The sequence below is a fragment of the Excalfactoria chinensis genome, chromosome 14 (assembly GCF_039878825.1).
Source record: "Excalfactoria chinensis isolate bCotChi1 chromosome 14, bCotChi1.hap2, whole genome shotgun sequence".
In the NCBI taxonomy this organism is placed as follows: domain Eukaryota; kingdom Metazoa; phylum Chordata; class Aves; order Galliformes; family Phasianidae; genus Excalfactoria; species Excalfactoria chinensis.
Window position 1 is genome coordinate 2,958,605 of NC_092838.1, and position 22,381 is coordinate 2,980,985.

The following is a 22,381-nucleotide window of genomic DNA, read 5'->3' on the forward strand; positions in this document are numbered from 1 at the left end:
TCTCCTCAGGACAGGACTGTATGTCCTCTGTGCACCCATTTATTTTACGGTCTGTTACTTTTCCATTAGCTGTTCTGGATAGATAACTAAAGCACTACAGCAGCATAGTAGGTTCACTCTGGCAAATGGAGAGTGGGCTAAAGGAGTAGGGCACTTCTGATGTTTAGGATATCTCATCGCTCGAGGTCAGAAACCTGGCTTAAAAGCTCAAGATGTAGGTAGTAAGAGAGCAAGTAGGGAAAGGTTTCACCTTTAATGACTTTTCAGGGAAAGATGAAGAGATACAGAGGATTAAGTGTTACGAGATTATGTAGGAAAGAGAGAGAGAGAACACAGAAACCCCAGAACATCACCTATCTCATAGCAACAAGGCTGGATTGAGATGGTTGTTAAAAAAACAAAACACCCAAAAAATAGTCCAGAGATAAATACGGTGTGAAAACAAAGTTCACGCTGAGGTGATCAGCTGAGACCATTCAGGTAAATGAGTGAGGAGAGCTGGGTAAGCAGTCCTGGGAGCAAGGCACAATGGTCTGAAATGAGCAACTTCTACTTCCCTTCTCATTGCACCAAGGAGAAGCTTCTAGGAGAAGCTAGAGATGATGCTGCATGTGTCAAGGCTGTGCCAATACCAAGCTGATGCAGAGGCCACTTGTTGCTCACTGGTTGTTGGCCAACCCCACATTTTGGGCCACTGTAACAGCATGAGCCTCAGTGACACGCTTGCTACCTTGAGCACCCAGCTCCTGCTTGTTCTGGTATTTGTTCTGCAAATGCCACTTGTACATACAATCCATGACTTTTCCCCTCACTCATAGCTGCTTTTATTGGAAGAAAAAGTGATGTTTAAAAAAGATGCTCCTTCACCCTGTCTATTGCGTGCTTTCCTTATGTATGCATGGTCCAGCAAAAGCCTTTTTATACCCAGCTGTTGAAAACCTGCTTATAGAGTGACCTGTATGACAGCCAATGAATATTCATAACTGGGGACTTAAACCAGGGTGGCAACAAGAAAATACAGTTCGCCACATTGTAAAGGTCAAACAGAAACACAGGACAAGGATTCCTTCACCTTCACAGGCACCTGAATATATGTTTCAAGCAGAGCAGAAGGAAAGCTAACATTTGTTGTGCTTTAATAGAATGAAGAGCTGGCCAAGAAAGGCGTATTTAAAGCTGAATAGTTTTAATTTGATGAATTGTCTGTCGAGGTATTAAAAATGTCAGTCAGTCCCTCAGGCTTAGCGACTAGATTTGCAGCATGTCAAAAAAGCCCTGCATGTTGGGAGCATCACTTCTGTCTCTTGCTTTCTGAGAACAGCTGGCTGGGAGGACAGATTTTCATCTGAATTTGTCAGTCTTTGTCAAAGCACGACATGTTTTGATGAAATGCATTCAGAGGTGCTCTCAGCTTGCCTGGCTGCTCAGAAGCCCATTGCCAGGATGCAGGGGAAGCCCATGTGTCCATGAGAATGGTATGTAGGTGGGACTTGGAGAAAGAGTAAGTAGAGCTTTTAGAAAACACAGCTCAGTCCTGGGAAAAGTTTTGGGATTAGAAGAGGATCTCATGGGGCTGCAGCTGCACAGCACTGAGGAAGATGAAAATGAAGAAGAGCTGTGGAGAAATGCAAGGAGAAGAGCAGCTCCTGGAAAGTAAAGCCTGGGCTTGAGAAAGAGCAGCCAGGCTTACACCAAGCTGCACTGACTGGGCCATGCTGAAGAAGCAATGCCTTCGGACACCAACAAGGCTGAATTAGGGCTAGATTCTCACTGGGGTGGGAAGCAGACCCTATGTGTGCTCTCAGCTGCAGTTGAATATTATTCTTCCTTCTCAGACCCCAGCTGGAGACAGGCATTTGTTACACAACAAAATTCCCCAGACAGTTGTTTGTTGGAAAGGTCATTTGGCTGTCTTATCTGAAAATTGATGCATTGAAAGCTTTCCTAAATTTGCTCATTAAATATGATGCATTGCTACATTATCAACAAAAATGTTGGCAGGCAGGCTTCTCGCCAGAACATCTATTTTCCAGCAACCATGGTCCCAATTCTGGTTCAGAGGTAGCAGGAACAGAAGAGGGGCTGGTCTAGCTCCTATTCAAAACCAGGACCCCAAGTCACACCAACTTGTTCTTGTAGAACATGATGTGACCCCATGGCTGCAGTTGCTGCTGTGGCAATCCTGCCTGAGTGGCAGGGTCAGACCCACTGATCCCTGCTAGAGAAGAGTTGCAATAGGAAAAAGCTGAGGTGAGACAGATTTGAAGATAAGAATAAGAGCCACAGGAAGGCTCCAAACTCATTTAGGTTGGAAAAGATTTATAAGATCATCAAATCCAACTGTCCACCCATCTCCACCCTAAGGTTGCTGTGACCTGGCTCTTGTCTTTGCTGAAGCTCACCCCATTGGTCTCAGCTCATTCATCCTATCCAGACCCATCCATAGGGCCTCCCTGCTCTCAGGCAGATCAACACTTCCTCTCAGGTAGGGATGTGATGAGCACTCCAACCCACACATGGTGCCTGGCAGTCTTGCCTTCTCTTCTTAGAGACATTTAGTGGCCACATGATGCTCTGTATACACATCAGGCAATTTGACAACAGGCATTTTAGTTACCACCACCCTCCCAGGAGGATTGCTGAGCTGCAGGCAGACTTCCTGGCTCTTCCCATCCTCTCCTGCCAGGATGCAACAGCCAAAAAGCAGTGCTGCCATAGGTATCCCATCCCTCACCTCTCTGCCTGCCATTGCCATTTGTCAAACAGCATGAGAGTCGGAAGCAGCGTGGAAACTCTTTGCACTGAGATTTTCAATTAGAGAACACAAAAGCCTGTTTAATAAACTCTTAGAGGCTTGTTAGCTGAGACATAATTAAGATTAATGTTGACTTGGGACCAGAGGAAACAGGGCTGAAAGTGAATCAAAGGCAAGCAGACAGTTTCCAGCATTAGGATAATGCAGGAACAGGTTTCCTCCTTGCAATTTTGGGTGGTATCTGGTGCAGACTTGACCTGAGCAATGCTGTGCTGAAAGGAACCATGCCTCTAAATCCCACCACAGCTTTGTGTGCTCCAAACTCTGACAGCAGCAGGTTTGGAACAAAGCCGAGCACTTCAGGTGAGCAGCAAGTTGCTTGTTGGCTGACTGATTTCTGGTGCTTCCCTGCTTGTATTAGGCTGTGATTGCCATAGAAAGGATGGCCAAATAAAGAACCCTGGCACATAAGCACAACCACAACTTCAGCACTCCCTGCTCTGCCACCGGTTCTCTTTCCTTCTGACACAAGTTTTCTTGGCCAGTTCCACATATGATCCAATTTTACAGAGGAAGGAGAAAAAAAAAAAACAACATTTGCTCTCCTAATGCAAAGCCAGGTCCTCATTCTTTCCCATGCATCTTCATTTATTAAAGACCTTTTTCCCTTCCAAAGCATAAGATGTTCCTGGCTGATTTCACAAATCAAGACAGGGTAAGTGGGTGGTAAAATCCACTTTACATGCTGGTGCCAGCAGATCAGCCCCAGCACTCCCTCTGAGCAGTGTGCCCAGGCATCATCTGGCCAGCATTTAGATTTCTACAGGCATTTATTTCTTCAGTTTAACATTCTACCATGTTGCCCTTCCCCAGAAGAGGATACAGAAAATCCTTTGCAGAACTTTGACTCCTCTGGATGGTGAAATTCTGTATTTAGTCTTTGTCAGTGTTAAACAGAAGAGGAAAATCTTCACTGCCACCGTATTTTGCCTTCAGCTGCCCAGTGGGACTCGGTTGCCCAAAACCAGCACCTGGATCTCTTCTAGATGACCTTGAGCCTGTGGTGTAATCCAGCTGAGTGCAGCTCCTGTGCCTCCTGAGCTGTCTATAGCTTCACTGCTGGGTACATACACCCAAAACCATCCCCAAAGTCGGGAGTTTTCAGCTCACATCTGGAAGTTTCTAGAGACACCCAGAACTGCCTCCATCAGCCAAGTGCTCACAGCTGCAGCACCAGCTCAGGAGGATTGCCTTCCCTGCCCCAGATCTGGTGCACAGTCATTGCAAATACCCACTCCTGACAAAGATCAGAGAAACAATGTAGGGACAAGGGAGCCTGAGCAAGAGCAGCGCAGATGAAGTGTAGGATATCAATAGCAGAGCAAACAATGGTAGCAGCAGCAACTAGAGAAAAAGAAGAAACCAACAGGAGAACTTCTACCTATCGAACAGAAAAATATGTAATCACAAAACAGCACAAGAGAGAGGAAGAAATTAGGTCTGGAGTACTGGAAGCACTGCAGAAGGAGTGGATAATGGGCAAAGGCAGGCATGTACCAAAGATGGAGTAAGAGGAACACAACCCAAAACGACAGCTGAATTGCACCCCATGAGTCAGATCCTGAAGTCCACAACTGTCCTGTTGAGGAGGTGGGAGCTGTTAAAGCACCAAAACCTCCATTGAAAACAGTCTTCTTGCTGCTGAGCTGTAAGGCAGAGGGCTTTTGTCATTTTTGTTTTGTTACCTGGAAGCTAAAGACATGTCTCATCATAAACTATGCACATACAGAACGGTGATGACAGAAAGCTGCTGATGTTAAACACAAGCTCAGTGGGGACAGAGAAAGAAGCAGATGAAAAACCTGAAATGCAGACAAGCTGCAGGAGCCCTCAGAACTGCCTGTCCTGCTGCCTTTCCCTGTCTCTCATTTACATCTTTTTCAGATGAAGACCAAGTGCTTTTTTCATGTTTGGTCAGCACATAAGCATACCAGCACCACTCTGCCCTCCTGGGATGCCCTGCTTCTTCCACCACTGCTGTTTAGGGCACACAGGTGAAGTATGTGCAACTCTAAGCAAGAAGTAGTACTGTTCTGGGTGCCTGCATACTAGAGCAATATGCATACTTAGTAATAGCTGGCTTATCTCCAATATCAGTGAAAATAAATAAATAAATCAATAGTTACATCAATATACACCAAAAAGGTTGAATAGCTGCCATGGGCCTGCTAGACTGGATTTACATGGATAGATTAGTGTGACAGCAAATTTAGGCTTTAGACCATGGTGATATAATGCCAGACCAGTCTGCAGCTTTTCCCATAACACTTCCATCCGTGTTCCATCAAGTTACCTCTGTGGGCTGAGGTCTAATAGGATGGCCACATCCTTATTGACCCTACATGTTCTGGATGGATGTGGCACCCACGTTAGTACCATACCAACTTCACTCCCTGTCACAAAAAAAGTCAATGTTATTCTAAAATCCCTGCAACTGACTCCCCTTTAATGACCTTAAGGCCAATTCTCCTTTCAGTCCCTTCTTGAAAGTCCAAGACAGTCTTCCTGCTGCTCTCGATTTGCATGGATGTAACCTGAGGACAGAGCTCAATTCACCATGCTCTGACTACTTTGATCATTCAGCCAAACCTCAGGGCATGATCAAAACAGAGAGAAAACAAGAAAACATTCAGAAACTTGCTCCAAAAAAGCAAACAAAAAGGGGCCAGGGAAGAGAGTGACTATCTATCACCATTACTGCATCACGCAAGAGCTGTGATAGGACTGATTTATCAATTGCTGAACAGCGTGAGTAACACACAAGAAAAAAAACTATGCAAAAGCCACCATCCAGTCTATCTGAGCCCAAATGGGTGTTTCAATATGAAAGCTTTGCTAACTGGTCTGATTCGGACTAAAACAGTTCAGGGAGGCTCATTTGTGCTCCTACAGCAGCAGAGAGCCAGATCATCCTGCTGGCAGCCAGGGGTGGGAGATAAGCTGGAATGGATGCTGTGGGACCAAGCTCCCCATGGATGGCCTTCTCCTTCTGCTGCATGTGGCAGCTGTGCTTAGTGCAGGCAGATCCTTCACGTGCACATATGTTGCCACTCAGAAGTGAATCAGGTTGGATCCCAGGAGCAATCTCAGGAGTTGGCAAACACAGTTAGTATCTCAGTGGGACCACTTCCATCAGGTTTTCAGACAGATGATGGATTTCATGATTAATAACATGCCCCTTCTCATCATCCTTCAGAGCATAAATTTCACTCTCAATGAACTGAAAGGCTGAACACAACAACGGTCACACATAAATGCTTTTTGGGCTGAACAGGGACATTTCATTGCTGGGGTTCAGCTTGAAACATTGACAGTGGACAAGGAGAAATATGTTCTGTTTTGTTCTGTCACTGTTGGAGAGAAGAAGAATTAATAAACCATTTCTGTCAGTTTGGAAGCTTGCTTTGGCAGATAATGCTACAGCCTGGCTGATTGCTTACCTGGCTGCCCCAGGCTTGAATTTTTAGAGACACCTCCCATGCCTGAGCTTATAGGAGGTGTCCTAAACCTCGTCATCCAATGTGAATAATAGTTAGATTGGGTCAAAGTCCTCTTTATTTGTTATCTGACTGGAAAATAGTTCATGGGGAAAGAAGAAAATGTATAAATCCATGTTCTATTCCAGCACTGAGTTGGATCTGAATATGCATCCTGCTTGGTTTCAGCAACTGAGAATATCTGCAAATACCTTCTTTTCATCCCAAAAAATCCTATTCCATTCACCTGTCATTCCATACGACCCCGCTCTTTGACAGGGAACATGATGGGAAGCACAGCAATGACACAAGAGTAGCAAAGCCCTAGGCTGCAGCAAGCATTTACAAATATAACAGAAATAAAGAGGGGAAAAAAAAGCTGCTTACCTTTAGAAGGCCTTAGATATGCAAGGATCTCCAGAAAGATATTCACACCTCCACTGCCAACCCTTAAGTAAGGTCTGGGAAAGGGTGGATCCTGGCTGAATCCCTTCTGGTTACTCCGATGCATTGCACACACCTGAGCTCCCCTGGGTTGGCCCTGCCTTCCTACCAGGTGCTCAATAACTGTTTCAAGCTGTGATTTAGCATTTCTGCTACAGCATCCCTTTACTTGGCAATCTTCTTTGTCCTTCACTGAGTTACCATTCGTCTTTTGCCCTTTAAACCAACTCATAATTACGTCCTTAATGATTTAATTCCTTCAAGGGTTGGCCTAGTTGCAGGTAGCATTTGTTTGCTGTCACTGCTCTGCTAAAGGAAAGAGGACTGTCACTGGTTATGCCCAGTGCCTTCAGCACTCACCACAGATGCCTGAAGGCATAGAACCAGGTACCGGTGATGCCTCTGGTGGTAGATAGATTGCTTCAGCTTTACAGCATCAGCTGTTTGAAATCTGCAGCTTTGTGACATCTGAAGAGTCATGATCATCTGCCAATTTCTATTTTGCTGACTCAACTCAGTGCCACATTTGGGGCCAGTTTGCAGCTGGTGGATCCATCTCACTGAAGTGCCCTTGGCTGGGGCCAACCAGAGCTCTGCTCCTCATTCTCTGTAGACCAGAAGAGTTGACTATGTTCAGTCTGGTCACAGACAGCCAGTGACACCCCAAGGACTGCTGGGTGACCACAGTTGTTCTTCACTGTTCAAAGGGCAGAAGACACAGTCTGCCTAAAACCCTACTCTGTCTCTGCTCAGTCTGTTTAGCCAGAGATTTGCTCTACTGTGAATTAGAATCATGCCTCATTTTGAATGTGTATAAAGAGAATTTGGCAAAAACAGTTCCCTGCCTGTTTTATGTTATTTTAGCAAGAGACAACTTATTTCTCCGCTTTGTAATCCTTTCTGTACTTATGCAGCGCAGTCATTTGTTTGCCAGTCATTAGCAACAAGCAGAGAATAAAATCAGTCAATACTGTTTAGATAAGACACAGCTGATTATAAAGCACTAGCGGAATACTTCTGCTGGTTGTGCTTTGACTTTAGTCATCAGCACAACCTGGCAGACACTGTGTATATAACTCACCCACAGAAGGCCCTGGACACTGTGATCATGCTGGTCAGAGTTGTCTTACTCCAACAGTTTGGATAGTAGCAAATCTCCAAATAGTAAGAATTGCATGGATGCTGGATGCAAACCCTCTTATAAAATCAGACCGAGGACCTACCTATAGTGGTGGCTTGCAGGAAGGGGGAAAAATGATTCATTTTCCATGTAAGTGTTACTTAAGACACATAGGCAGAGCTTGCAGGTGTGCAGAGCACGTCACCCCACCACGGGCAGCACAGCAGCACCCACAGCATGGAGATGGGGGGAAACTGCAGACAGGGCAGGGTGGGGATCAGACATGGCAGCAGGCAGATAAGGTATATCACAGTGAGCCTGGCTGGCCGCAGGAACACCAACATGGTTTTGCTCCAATTTCAGCATTCAGGATGTCAAAGTTCCTGTTTCGTGCTGTGCACTGGAATGTTCCTTCAAGTGCTTTAGAGATGAGATTTCCCAAGGCCTCATCCAGATGTCTCTTATGTCACAGTGTACAAATCACCTGCATTTTCCCCAGAAATGAGCATATTATTTCTAGCCCACACCACACACAAATACATCACCTCTAAATGCTGACAAAAGTTATCTGGCTCGTGCCAGATTGTTTAATCGTTACTGTAGCCATCAAGCATCGCCCACATCTGCTATCTGTGACACTGAGTACTTGTCCTGGTCCCAGGGGGTGTTGCTTGGCATGGCTTGTTGTCAGCCACAAACCCAATGAATGCTGTGTTAATGCAGCAGGTGGGTGATTACTCAACCTTCCTCACCCCAAGAGTGCCATACAGAAACCCAATTTCCTTCCAAAGTGGTCCCTCTTGAAGAAGGTAATGATAAGAATGATTTTGGTGCCCACAGCCAGCTGCTCATTTTTTGGAGATACATTGTTGGTGAGAGCCACCTGATTGCCCATTGAGCACAGCTTTTACCAGAATAGCCTTGCTTGGATAAGAGGAAAGAGAGCTATGTCAAAGAGACATAAAATCAATGCAGCAAAACTTTTCATTTTCAAAAATAAAAATATAAAAAAAATACTATTCCTGCGTGACTTTGATAAAATAGATGTAAGCTTCCAAAAAACAGATGCACACTTCTTGATGTAAAAGCCCCTTGTGGTGGGACTTAGAAATATTCCAACTGTGCAGGACAGTGGGAGAGTGGGACTGAGGGGCACGGTCAGCAGGCATGGTGGGATGAGTTGGAGCTGGACTTGGTGATCTGAGAGGGCTTTTCCAACCTATCAGAAGAAGTGTTGGGTTACTTTTCAGGTGGAAAACATTGGAGATGACATTGGAAAAGGCTGTAAGTTTAAAAGCAGGAGCTGAACCAAAATGTCTGGAGCCATAAGCTACCGCAAAAGCTCAAGCCCACCCTTTCTTCACAGAGTGCATAACAAGACAGAGTCATCCCCTCCTCATTGCTTCTGATGTTTCTGTGGGAATATATTGCATTAAATTAATGTTGTTTGCAAAACAAGTATTTCTGCTGAAGTGCACATTTATTCATTTGCGGGACCGTGACCGTTTCTCTGCTTAGTAAATAAAATTAGTTTTGATTCTTTTTAAATTGGAAAACAAATCGATCATTACCCTAATGGAAAGGCTCTTTCAATCTCACGAGTAAATGCTGCACGCATTTACAAAATGCATTCTTCACTTTTTTTATGGTAGATTAATAGAATCCCAGCCTTACTGCCCCACTCTGAGTCGAGAGAAGAACTAGAAAGAAATTCAGACACCTCCGAGTTTTTCCACATTCTGATGCCATCCTTGCATGGAGTTAATCTTCAGTGCTTCACCAAGGTGTGTTTCCTTTGAAACCAATGACAAGAGGATCACTGGCTTCATGAGCAGAGACATCATGCTTCCCAGCGTCCTTAATGACTTTCTGTTCATCACTTGTGTTCAGAACATAAATGGGTCACTGAAGACTCCGAGGTGATTAGCAAGGTCCAGCTCTTCATCGTGCCCTGCAAATCTGCCATCGTACTGAAATCAAGGCTGATTTGCTTCACTTTGGCTCAGCCTGGAAGTGAGTGAGCTCTGGGTCAGTCTGAACGTGCTGATGGACCCAGAAAAGATGTGAGCAATTTTGGGGTTTGTTTTGCTCAGTGTATAAATTACTTATTTTGTCCAGAGTGGCTCTACACCTATGAGGACAGACTCTTTAGCATAACCCTGAAAAACACTGTCAATATTGTAGTCACTGCACAGTGACTCCACGCAATACATGCTGAACTGACTTGGAATCAGTGAAAAGAACAGGGAAATTTTGCTGGGTACACAAAGTGCTTATAGTTTGCACTAAAACTCTTCCTCTGTGGTAAAAGATGATACTTTTGTTAGCACTATATTAATGTTTATAAAGCATCTTGGCATGAATCGCTGTTGACTTTTCTTTCCAGCATGTTATAAAATCATCATGGAAAGAAAAACAGAGCATCCCTAATGCACCAGATTATTGTTACACTTCTATCACCTGATACGGCACAGTATTAATGTGATGGAGCAATAAAACTCTACATCTTCATTTATCGCACCTCTTTAGCTCTCTCCCGTGATCAAAGAGGTTTGAAATGAATGTTAGCTTTTCCCTGAGGGGTGAGTAAGAAGCTACCCAGAAATCTTTGATATTTCTACACTGCCAATTTTTGCTCAAGTGTTGGTCTTGTGAGTATTCTTCAGTTCTTCCGTGCTCTTACCTAATCTGCTGAGGAGTTTTTTATTTTCTTTGGTTTTCAAGTTTCTTCTACCATCCACTTGTTGTTATAATGCTTAATCTCTAGGTGCATGATTCATCCCAGTAATAGGTTTTTATTTTTAAAGTAGCACTCACATAAACCCTCGGTTTGAAAGATGTTCAAAAGAGGTGTCCGATCCTTGGAGGAAATGCATTTGAGAATCATGTCATACAGTCAGTAGATGTTGGAAGGAACCTCTGGGGATCACTGAGTCCAAACACCCTGAAGCAGATGCTCCAGAGCAGATTGCATAGGAAAGCATCTAAAAGGGTTTTGAATATCTCCAGGGAGGGAAACCCCCTCTCCTCTCTGTGTGGTTTGTCTCAGGGCTCTGTCACTCTCACAGTCTTTCCTCACGTTCATGTGGAACTTGCTCCAATTTGTGCCCAGTGCCCCTTGTCCTCACACCAGGTGACACCAAACACAGCCTGGCCTCATCCTCTGGACCCTCATCTACATTGGCCTTCTTGGCCACCACTGCTGACTCATGGCCAACTGCTGGTCAACTGTTGATGAACTGCTGATTAATAAAGACATCCAGGTTCTTCTCTGCAGAGCTCCTTTCCAGCAGCTTCACATGTAATCTGAATGGATTCCCTGCTGCTTTCTCTGACCACTCCCCTACATCACAATGGTGTCTTGCTTCTTCCATAGCAAATATTAATACAGCCTACGGCTGATGAGAGCCACCAGCCTTGCTCGCCTTTACTGCTATGATGAGCACTCCTTTCTTCACCCTGTTCCTTTTCCCCATGCTCAAGAGCTCAGCTGCTCCAGAGGCTTGTGATGGACAAGGGATGGCATGGATGTACCCTGCAAACTGTGCTTCTACAGAGTGAGCTACTGATGTTGTGCACGCAAGCACGTGAAAGCATCAGTTATTACCGCTGCATGCAAACTGATCTGTGAACTAAAATGGGTTTTCTAATTCTGTCACTGGAGAAGAACTTCTGGCTAATCAACTGGAGGCAGATGGAGTTGGCAAAGATGACATGAAGGCCTGCGCTAATTACTCCATGTGTCTCAAGAACTGATAAGACAGTTGATTTATACCTTGAACAGCCTGATAATTCCAGAAATAATAGATTTTGCTTGACTTAATTAATCAATGTATGCCTGGTTGTGCTGTAGTTTTGAATTAGAGTTCGTGGTATAGTGCAGGTACACGGAAGTTGGGCTACAGCCCGCTGCTGCAAGAAGCTCAAATGCTCCTTTGCTGAGGCACAGCAGGCTCTGCATTTACCCCACAGCTGTCTCTCATAGCATCCAGCAAGTTCTCATGCTTAGGGAACACAAGCGTGGCTGAGAGTGACAGCATGAAGGAAATGCTGCATATGCAGCCAACAGCACTAAGTAGGAGTGAGAACTTAGGAATCAGCGAATCCTACAAGCATGTGCCTGGTGTGCTCAGTCCTTGCCCCAGATTCTGCAGTAATCTCAACACGAGGGTTCTCTCTCCATTCTCACTCATCTGTCACCTCTGAGGGCTGTTTCCTTGTCAGTTTCATGCTCATGTCAGTTTCCATGTCAGTTTCATGGAGTTTTTATGAATAACCTGCTTTATTTGTACACTATCAGGCTGATATTTCCTGCTGCTGCTGGGGCCCAGCCACGTCCCCTAGAGATGTTAAAGGCCACCAAAGGTTGGAAGAAATAGCTGGGATGCCCTCTCCTTTCCTCTCACTGCCTTGCATTCTATTACATACAAATGAATTTCCTTGCAGAACTGTTTGACCTGCGTGGGTGACAGCAGTGGTAGAAAGCAATTTCTGGAGAGATTAAATAGCTTCTGCCTACATTAAAACAAACCTGTAATTTGCTTTCATCCTTTGGCTGTAGAAGATCCCTCACTTAACTGCGCAAGTGTTTCAGGTCAGCCATGAGACAGGAGTCAGATCTGCACACTGCTCCTTGTTCCCCATCCTGCTGTATGGTCTCACATCAGTCACTTGATCTCTGTTTATCTGTTGAGCTCTCAAGCACCATAAGACACAGTGACTTTGGTGTCTGAGCAAGACAGAGGTTCCCATACTGAACCCAACTAAACTCTACTGTGTCCATGATGAGGTAAGTCTTGGCTGTACCTCTTTGTTTGTATTGTCAGGTGTTTGAGGAAGCTACAAAATAGAAAGTCGAAAAGGGGTTGAACTTGTTTTAATTTCTGAAAATACAGCTGAAATTCACGTCCATACTTACATTCAGAACCAATAAATATACACAACAGCTTGCCAGCACTTCACAATCATTTTGACTTACATAATGATAAAGTGGTTACATTACATTTTATATGCAGTTTGGTTTAGAATGTGAAAGTATTACAAACATGTTGAATCCTTTCAACATTTTTCTCCTACTCTTTTTTTTTAAATATATAATTATTATTCTTTCTTACTATTTGAAAGACTCCCAAATACTTTTGAGATTTATATGGATTAATAACAGTAAAACAATGCAAATGGACTACACAGCACTCTAAAACAATGGATTTTACATAATTTCATGATCAGTGCTGTGACCTTTTCTGTGTGGAACTTCTGTTGAGAAATAGTGCCATTTCTTTGAAGAGACCCCTATGAAGGCTTTCAAAGGTATTTTCACAGGAATTATTTGAGATGTTTTCTGTTTCCAGCTGACCCCAGCCATGAGCTCAGCTTACCAAAGTGGTTAGAACACATTTTGTGTTGTTTTGGATTACTGGAGGAGGACAAAGCTGGCAGTGGGTACCAGTAGATTGGTTCTCTAGAGTACAGGAAGCAGTAACATACATCTGACTGCCTTAGTTAAAACACCACAAGAACTTCACACAGCTCAGTATAACCCAGAGCACTTTTAGCTGTGAAAGGGAAGGGAGTGAAAAGAAGACTCTGTACATTCATTGAAGCCAATGGGCCTCCAGATTTTAGTTGTGGTTTCATCCTTCCCTTAAGTCTCAAGTTTTCCAGGTCTACAAGTGCTTGGCAGTCTCACACCATGCCCTCACACCTTGCTAGTCTGCATGTGTCCATTGTATTCAATATTCCTCTGGGTTAACATTGATTCCTGCAAGCGACTGCTGTTCTCTTGCCTGTGTTCAATGGGGTCACCATCCTCTACGCCATTGCCCTTTTGGAGGCAAAGGACTTTCTGAAAACTCTGCTTGAAGTTGTCGGAAAGAAATCCATAAAGAATAGGGTTGGCACAGCTGTTCGCATAGGATAGGACCACCACGAAGAAATACACCCCCACCAGCACAGGGTCTTCTGGCAGTATAAATATCAAATTGACAATGTTCATCATGTAAAATGGGAGCCAGCAGAACACAAAGACAACCACAATGATCACCACCATCCTGGTCACTTTCCTCTCCGATCTCCTGCGCCTTGTAGACCCAACACGAATCCCTGAAGATTTGACTTTAATCACAATCAGCAAGTAGCACAGACAGATCACCAATAAAGGACCGAAGAACCCAAGGACTGATGTATAGATGATGAACGCTGCCGACCAGATGTTGACAGGCTCTGGCCAGTTCATGTTGCAGGTGTGAAAGTCTTCCTGCACATCCGAAAAGATGAAGACTGGAAGCACCACCAGGAATGAGAACGTCCAGACAGTCATACTGATGAGTTTGGCCACCCTGGGACGTCTCCACTTGGTTGATTTAATGGGATGAACTACTGCCAGGTAGCGGTCCATGCTCATCACAGTCAAACAGAAAATACTTGTGAATTGGTTAATACCATCTACAGTCATAACCAGCCTGCACAGAAAGGAGCCAAAAGGCCAGTAGGAGATGGCATTCTGTGTGGCCAGGAAGGGCAGGCCCAACATGAAGAGTACATCAGCAATAGCCAAATTCAAGATGTAAATGTTGGTGACAGTCTTCATCTTGGCATAACGCAAAACCACATAAATGACCAATGTGTTGCCACTAAGTCCAACTGCACATACCAGGATGTAAAAGATGGGAATCAGGACTTTGTGGATATATTTGAATGGAAGCTGCTCTGAGAGTGTCCCATTCTCTGTTGTATTTGTCAGCAGCGAGGAGTTCAAATCACTGGAACTTGAGTCCATGTTAAATGTGTTGGAAAAGTATAAAGGATCCATAACTGTTACTCCCCAGTTCTTCTTTTGAGGCTAAGAGAGATTAAACTTCATGGACATCTTGTTCCTAAAAACATGAAGGGGAAAAAAAAAAAAAGGAAAAAGAAAGGAGGGAAGAGAAAGAAAAAGTGAATTCAAAGATTCATCATTTAGTTTCCTAACTGTCGTCAGAATTCTGTTTGAATTATACATTCAGCGCATAGGATAAGAGCAAAGCCTGGACAAAGGAATCTCATAATGAGAGCCCAAGCGATCACACACTGTTGATGGTTTCTGTTTAATTCTAAGGAGCTGCATGCAGTATCACAGCAAGCATCCCACTGGGAAATTCAAGAGAGAGGAGAGAGCGTGATGGCCATCACAATTTACAATCAGACATAGCAGCTTTCCTTCAGTAAACTGGGACAAAAACATACAAACCCAAAACCATCCCTCCCCTCTTAGTTTTCTGTCTACAGTCTGATACAAAAAACGACTTAGAAAGTAATTTTAGTCCATGCAGTGAGTTCATAAGGCGATTTGAAAGCACCACCCCAGCTCTAGCATCAAAAGCTTTAAAGTCCTTGGTGTGCTCCTCCTATTGCTTTAGCTGAGGTGCCTGGAGAGGTTCAGGAGCCAACAGCCCCCCATCTCAGTCCTGCACAGCTCCCGGGGTTTCACAACCCAGAGCCAAAGATAGTTCCTGGCTTTTTTTGCATCTGAAGCACCGCTGCAATATTTCACAGGTCTCCCTGTTTACATAGAAACAGTCTCAGTTGATACATTCAAATGCCACTTGCTGCCTGTCAGAGCCAATTGAAAGCCTCCAGAGCACACGGCAGCTGTGTAGGTGGGGAGACAAAACCCTGCATAACAACTGACAAAACCCTATAAATATATATATATAAATAAGTATCAGTGAATGCCCAAATAGAAGGCACCACATCTGGGAACTCTTTTCCACCAGGTCAGGCCATGCACACACACAAATGCTCTCCGAAGGAAAAGAAAAACTATTTCTTTCCCATCTCTCAAGATTTTGCTTTCGTTAGTGTTCCTGAATCACCTCTCACCCAAAAACGTGCTTTTTTAACCTCAGAAACTCCTTTCTTCTACATAAAATCCAAAATCTGGTGGGCAGCCTCTGAAGCAAGGAGAGCTGAGCTGGTTTGATGAAGGCAGATGCTTTCTGTCAGACAGCCTGAAAAGGCTTGAAATTTTCTCAAGTTTTGTTTCTCTGGCATGCTTGATTCACAAGGATATTTATTAATTCTTTGTCTGAGCACGGTCTAAGTAGAGGTTTATAAACCTTTCTGCTGTAAAAGGGTCAAAGGTTCTTGCAATAAAGGAGAAGCATAAAAGATGCGACAGTGGTATAAAATGCAAAACGCAGCCCAAGTTCTCTCCCAGGTTTGGGCAGCACACAGAGGTTATGGTGCTCAAAGAGGATGTGCCCAGTAACTTCTGCTCCCATTTGCCTGATGGTTGGGTGTCCATAATAATCCAGGGGCCTGAATCTATCTCAAAGATTAAGCCAGAAACACCCAGCCCACATTGCGCCCATGCTTTCAAGGAAAAGCAATATTCAGCATCACATAAGACTTTTGCAAGTTTATCTCTAAGAGGAAATCAAACACCTCCATGGGCTGGTTACTGTGCTTTCTCATTGGGTGAGAAGGAAAGTCCCTCCAGCTACCAGTAGTGATCATAAATATGCTGTTCTGATTTGGAAACGTGCAGATGGGGAGTAGGTGTTTCACATGCAACTCTGTGGCTGGGAGGAGATGTACCAGAGAAATCAGAAATCCAGGGTGGCAGGGACAGTAAAGCTGAGAGCTGCCAAAGTGCAAACAAATGCTGGCTTGGAGATGGAGATGAGAAACAGGGAGGGAATCTATGGGTTCTGAATAAGCTGCCATGGTATCTGGGATCTTGATGCTGTAGCTGTAGACACCGCAACTTCCACCACATTTAGCGTTCAAGTTTTAAGGGAGGCAGCAAGGAAGAGGAGTTCCTTTGTGTGGATGCCCTCAAATTCCTACTCGCCCTGAAGACAACCTACTGAACAACATCCCTGCTGCCAAGAGCCTCAGGCTCTTCCAACTGCTGGCAGCTCTGATCACCCAAAGGATCTTCTGGAGAGATGGACCTTTGTACATCTTCCACAGATGCATCAGCCCTTCCAGCCTCCTTCAGCAGCATCTGGGATGGTCTCCCTATCTCTTTGGTGTCTGGGGGTTCTGCTCTTCATTTACTGTGAACATTAACTTAGCCAATTATACCCTGATGCCATCCATCATAGCCACTGATATCCTGGGATTCATTAGAGCACGACAACAACAACAGCACAGGTGAATTTCCCCCTGCCTGATAGCTTTCCCCTCAACAGCATAATTTTGTCTCAACTGAATTGCCACTACAGCAGTTAATGACCACGAACCTCAACAAAAGATGACTAAATGTAATTAGGAGATGCTGAATGATATCCTGTTTGGGTATTCTTTATTAATGGATTAATAAAAAAACACCTCGAGGGGACAACTTCTCACCCAGATTTTTTTCCCTTTAGTGTTTGATCTCCAAGACGCACTACCTGAAGACTTCACAGAATCACCAAGTAGATTCATAAATAGGTTTCATAAATGATGTGCTTTTTGCTTAAAATATACGAACCTAAGAGGAGAACAGAGCTAAGAACGCAGATCCAGAGTAAACACTGATATAGTTCTGTTTCTACAGAGCAGTACCCTGAAAATAGCCAGGTATCCACTTCAGCTGAACAAGTCTGACTGTCTGTGTCCATATCCAGAAAAAGTGAGAGAGAAGAAATAGCAGAGGTGCTATGGCACAGACCATGCTATCTGGAAGAGAAAAAAAGGTATCTGACTTTGTGAAAACCTCTCTGCTCTAAACAAATATGCTTTTGCCAGGCACAAGAGCAGGTCTCCATCTAATAGCATCCAGCATCCTACTAGTGACTGGAGTATCATCATAACACGATGAAGAACAAACCTGGACGTCCAAGTAGATCAAGGTTGAAATTCCTCCTGGCTGCGGTTTCAATAGCAAAGCAAAATAATGCTATGAGGTGCGTGGCATCTAAGTCGGAGCTGAGTACAGCCAGGATCGAGAAGGAATTACACAAAGAAATCTAATTTGGTGAGTCAAGATTTGATCTTGCTGCCTGTTTACCACTGGAATCATAACTCTCTCTTATTCGGCATCAAACATAATTGCTGTGAAGATAATTACAACAACAGAAAGGCAGGCGACTGCTTTCAGATTCAGAATAACCAACAGCAATAAACGGAATAGTAACTCAGACAGATCTGCTTTTAAAACAGATGGCCCTGGTAGTAATTAGAAGAAACACAATTGGGTAAGTGTCTAAGAAGTATCTATCCAAGAAGTATCTGATAAGTCGTGTCTTGCCCAGTCCCATAGACTTGGCTGCCTCATGTTAATTGAGCTACTTGGTATAACAAAGAGGGAAAAAACCTCTACTGCTCTTTAGTACTCTGCCCTTTGGGGGATGAATGTTCATCATCCACTTCCTCAGATGTGCTCCATGCAGTCCAAGGCTCCACGCTTGCAGGGGGTGGAGCAGGCAGAGCCCAACAGTGAGTTGTAGGTGCACTGATGGGGGGGAGGCAGTGGTGGACACAGATCCCATTACCCAGGGAGCAGGTTGGGAAGGGATACAGCACCGTGCCATTCTTACAGCTACAATAGCTGCAGCTGCACAAAGCCAGCATCTCTAAAACAGCTTCTCAATCTCATCATTTCATACACAATACTATTGGGTTTCCCTATCTCCCCCCACTGGATTCCACTGCGTTCAGTTCAGACAGGAACATTTTCCTTGTTAGTCCTCTTGTTTGATATTTCTTAGGTGTCTATTTCACTCTGGGAAAAAAACAAACCCAAAAAACCCCTAACCCCAGGATGATTGATTTTTCTCTATAGAAGATATCAAAACAACTTTCTTACACTAAATTGGTTTTCTGTTTTGACTAGCTGTGTAAGCATTAAGCAGAGATAAACTGAAGTCAAAATTGAATAATGTCTTGCCACTTCTAGCTCTATCAGTTTCTCTAGGAACTGTATTTTCAAGTCAGCAGCACTTTACTGCTCTCCTCAGCCCAGCATTTCCTGCAGCACTCTGTGGTTAGCCTACCTGATAACTTGATCCTATTTTCAGTTTGCAAATGGCCCATAAGGCAATTTTGCTTTTGCTAAATACTTTTTCTTCCCTGAAAAAAACACAAATTTCAGGCTCTGTTATACTCGGAGATTACTCACTTTTAGCTGAGGGGGGTCCTGTCACAGGAACAGCTGTGAAGTCACATGCTGCTGATGTGGCTTCTGGAGCAGTTATTTAAGCAACTGGAGCCAGAGGAACACCTCCATGTTCACACTTGGGCAGGTGTGTTTGGGGCTGCACTCCCACTGCTGCTCAAATCCCAGTGCAAACAGGGATTTTTACCAAAATATTTTTCTTCTCTGCAATCTATTGAAACTAAGCTGATATCAGAATCAAAGGCAGTTCAGGTAAGGAGCAATTAAGACTCTACCTGCTCCCGGGCTGAGAGAGAGTTGGAAAGAGCAGAGATACCGTCAGCACAGGGACTGCCTCTGGGAGGGGAGCCCTGGGAGCACCTGTGTCTCAAGCAGGTGCAGCAGTCCCCCCTGTGCCCCCTCCTGAGTTTGACATCCCTGTTTCTATGCACCCCATGCCAGCAGTGCAGTTCTGCCCCAGCCACCAAGCCCTGGCCACAGATTACCCCAGAATCTGAAGTTTCCAACACGGGCACCAACATGCTGATTCCCACACCCTAATTACTGGTATGACCTGCATGCATCCTCACTGCCCAGTATCACTAAAAGCCTCGGGTTTATCTTTACAAGTATGCAAGGTCAAAACACCTGAACTGGGGTGCTCTCTCCCTGCTCTTCAGTGCAAAGGTCTGGGCACAGTAAGAACAAGCTCTGCCTGTGACTGTAGATGCTGAGAGCTGCTGTCAGATACCAAGGCATTGGGACACAGCGTTGCTCCCAACTCTGACTGATGATGACTCCCAGGACTCCGCTCTGACCTTGACTGTCAGCCTCTCGGTGACCATCCCGGAGCACTCCCGACCCCCTGCTAGTCTCTGTTTTATCATTAAGGAGCATCACACACTCAGCAATAGCTCCCCACAGCTTTCTATGCCCCATCCAGCATTGTGCCGGGCTAAGAACACTCAGGGCTATGCAGCTTTTTGGGTCACAGCAGGGTTCAAGCAGCTCCAAGCAGGTCGTGTGTCGGGCTGTCTCTGTGCATCCCGACCGCTGGTGCCTTTCAAGCAGCCGCTTCAAAGCGCCTCTAAAGGTTGTCCTGCTTCAAACACCGCATCTCCCCATCCCTCCAACCGGGATGGGGCCACTCCGCTCTCCAACAGCGAAAGCCTCGTGCAGAGGGCAGACTCGGGATGGCTGCTTGCTTCGGAGGAGCTGTAAATGAGACCGAGCGCTCCGGTTCTTCCTTCATTCCAGAGAAGCCTAAAAAGCGAGGTGCGCTTTGCAAAGCCCCCTCCTGTCCTGGCCCCATCCCTCCCTGCCTCTCCCATTCCTTTTGGTTCCCCCAACCGCGTTCGCTGCCCCTCTTCTCCCCCGATACCGATTACCTGCAGCTGCAGGGAGTGCTGTCTGCCGCTCCGCTCCCCCCGGAGCTGCCGCGCTGCTCCGGTTGCAGCCGCTCGGGCCGCTCCCCGCGCCGGGAGCGCACCCCGAGCTCCGCCGCTCCCCCCCCCGGCGGCGGGCGGGGACGGCAGCCGCTCCCCCGGGGAGGAGAGACGGGGCTCCCAGCCGGGGCTGGAGGGAGGGAGGGAGGGAACTGAGTGGCGGCAGGGGAGGGTGGTACAGCCCGAGAGGAGGCAGCCTGAGGCCACCTCCGCTGCAGAAAGTTGGGCTGGAGGTGGGGAGCCGTCGGGATGCTCCGCGCTCTCCCCGCATACCCGTACCTCCTTCCCGAGCTCCTTTACCTTGCTGTATATCCCCCGTTGCTCCATCCCCCGACCCCCAAGAGGCTGCAGCCCCACGGCATGGGTGAGGGCTCTGCTCTTTACGGGGGGAGCTGGGAGGGGCTGGCAGCACCCACGCCGTGCCGGCAGTGAAGGGACATCGAAGGAGAGCTGCATTTCCTTCCCCGGTTTAGTTTTCTCCCAGCTCTGAGAAGGGCTTTTAAAGACTCCCGCAGGCTCATTTGGTACGAGCCCCCTCCCAGAGTGCCGGGCTCTCTCAGCTGTTCCCCCGAGCACCTGACCGTGCTTGCTCCTTGCAAGGCAATGAGACAGGACCGTAGCGCTCGTCACCTTTGTTTTAAACGCCTGTCCCTGAGCGCGGAGCTTGGGGCAGACTGAGCGACAGGATCGCGGCCAGCACCCTGCAGGAGCTGCAATCCTTTGTGTGTGGGGGGGTTGGAGTCTCATTCCGCCAGCTAGCAAAAAGATACGGGGTTCGCTATGCAGGCTGTCAGGCTAAACTTGGTGCTTGCTTTACTCCCTCCCAAACTCCCACTGACTTGAATGGAGCTCCACTGAGATATTTTGCTCTTTGAATGCAACAAGTGAAATCGAGTTGTATTCCACCCTGTGCTCTCCCTTCACTGTTACACACATGAACACCCATAGCGGTGCCACCCAGAGCTCAGCCTGTCCCCATGTACACGTTATGGGGTCAAAGCAGCAGCTGTGCTACCTGCAAACCCTGGGCTCCCAGCCCTGCCAACCACTCCTGCTGTTATCAGCATGCACGGGACGTTGCGCTTCATAATAATGTATATGATCTTAATCCACTGCTGAGGCTTTTCAATTAGAGATCTGTGATTGAGTCAGATGTGTGAATGCAGAAAAGAGAGGAGAAAGCTGCTTTTGGCATGTCACTTTCTAATTCAATCTGCTGATGTATTTATGGTCATGTATTGCTAAATTGAACTAAGACTCCAGTCTGCTCTTGCCATGACAATGGGGAGAATCATCTGATAAAAATAGACTTGGGATGATAAACAGAAGAGGAGAGGAGATTTTGATTACCTTCTTTGAAAATGTGCCAAGCAAAATGCGATACAATAGCCCCACTGTGAATATCAGCTTGAATCAAAATAGGGCTAATTTAATGAATTTCCCTCATATATTTTATTAGCATTTTATTAGCATTTGTGACATAAAAAAAAAAAGAGTTGCTGAGAAAACATGAAAGTCACCAACTTTCCCTGATGAAAACTGCCTTTGCACCTCACCAGACGTATTCCTAGCAGGATCTGTGCTGTGGCAGAGACAGCATTTCCAAAAGCTCTCAAGGCTTATGGAGTTCTTTACCCACCTTTAGACAATGGCAGCACTGTATTTCTGGGCTGAATGAAGGGAGCACAAAGGCTATCTGTGAACACTACCTGTTGCCATGCTTTTAGTGGCTGATGGCCCTGATCAGAGACCAAAGTTCAGCAATGCCAGACCTATAAACATGGGAAGAAAAATAGCTCCTGGCACAAAAATGTGGATGCACGGAGGAGTGGGCTGCCCCAGCTGAAAATCAAATCACATTATTGTCTTTTTTTTCCCCCCTTCTCTTTCTGCAAATATGCCTCCCAAATGGCCATAATTTGGATACAAGCCTATTGATTTAGCCATTCCTTGTCGCATACCAAAGTTCAGTGTCATAACGCGATCCCTCAACACTTCTTTTCCAACTGTGATCTT

General features: G+C 45.6%; 1 protein-coding gene across 2 annotated transcripts; it reads right to left on the reverse strand.

Annotated features, from left to right (window-relative positions):
* Nucleotides 1-12,718: 12,718 nt before the first annotated feature.
* SSTR5 (somatostatin receptor 5) lies at nucleotides 12,719-20,927 on the reverse strand. 2 transcript variants are annotated; one of them, XM_072349163.1, is made up of 2 exons: nucleotides 20,666-20,927; nucleotides 12,719-14,730 (listed from the first exon to the last, which is right to left on the reverse strand). In XM_072349163.1, the coding sequence occupies exon 2, from the start codon at nucleotides 14,664-14,666 to the stop codon at nucleotides 13,554-13,556; it is 1,113 nt and encodes a 370-aa protein (XP_072205264.1). In that variant the 5' UTR covers nucleotides 14,667-14,730; nucleotides 20,666-20,927; the 3' UTR covers nucleotides 12,719-13,553. The 2 variants fall into 2 exon arrangements, with proteins under 2 accessions (XP_072205264.1, XP_072205265.1); XM_072349164.1 differs by lacking the exon at nucleotides 20,666-20,927 and adding an exon at nucleotides 20,309-20,625.
* Between the last annotated feature and the right edge of the window lie 1,454 nt (nucleotides 20,928-22,381).

What these genes read in the sequence shown, in the direction of transcription:
- SSTR5 (XM_072349163.1), bottom strand. Translation starts at nt 14,666, where the DNA reads ATGGATCCTTTATACTTTTCCAACACATTTAACATGGACTCAAGTTCC.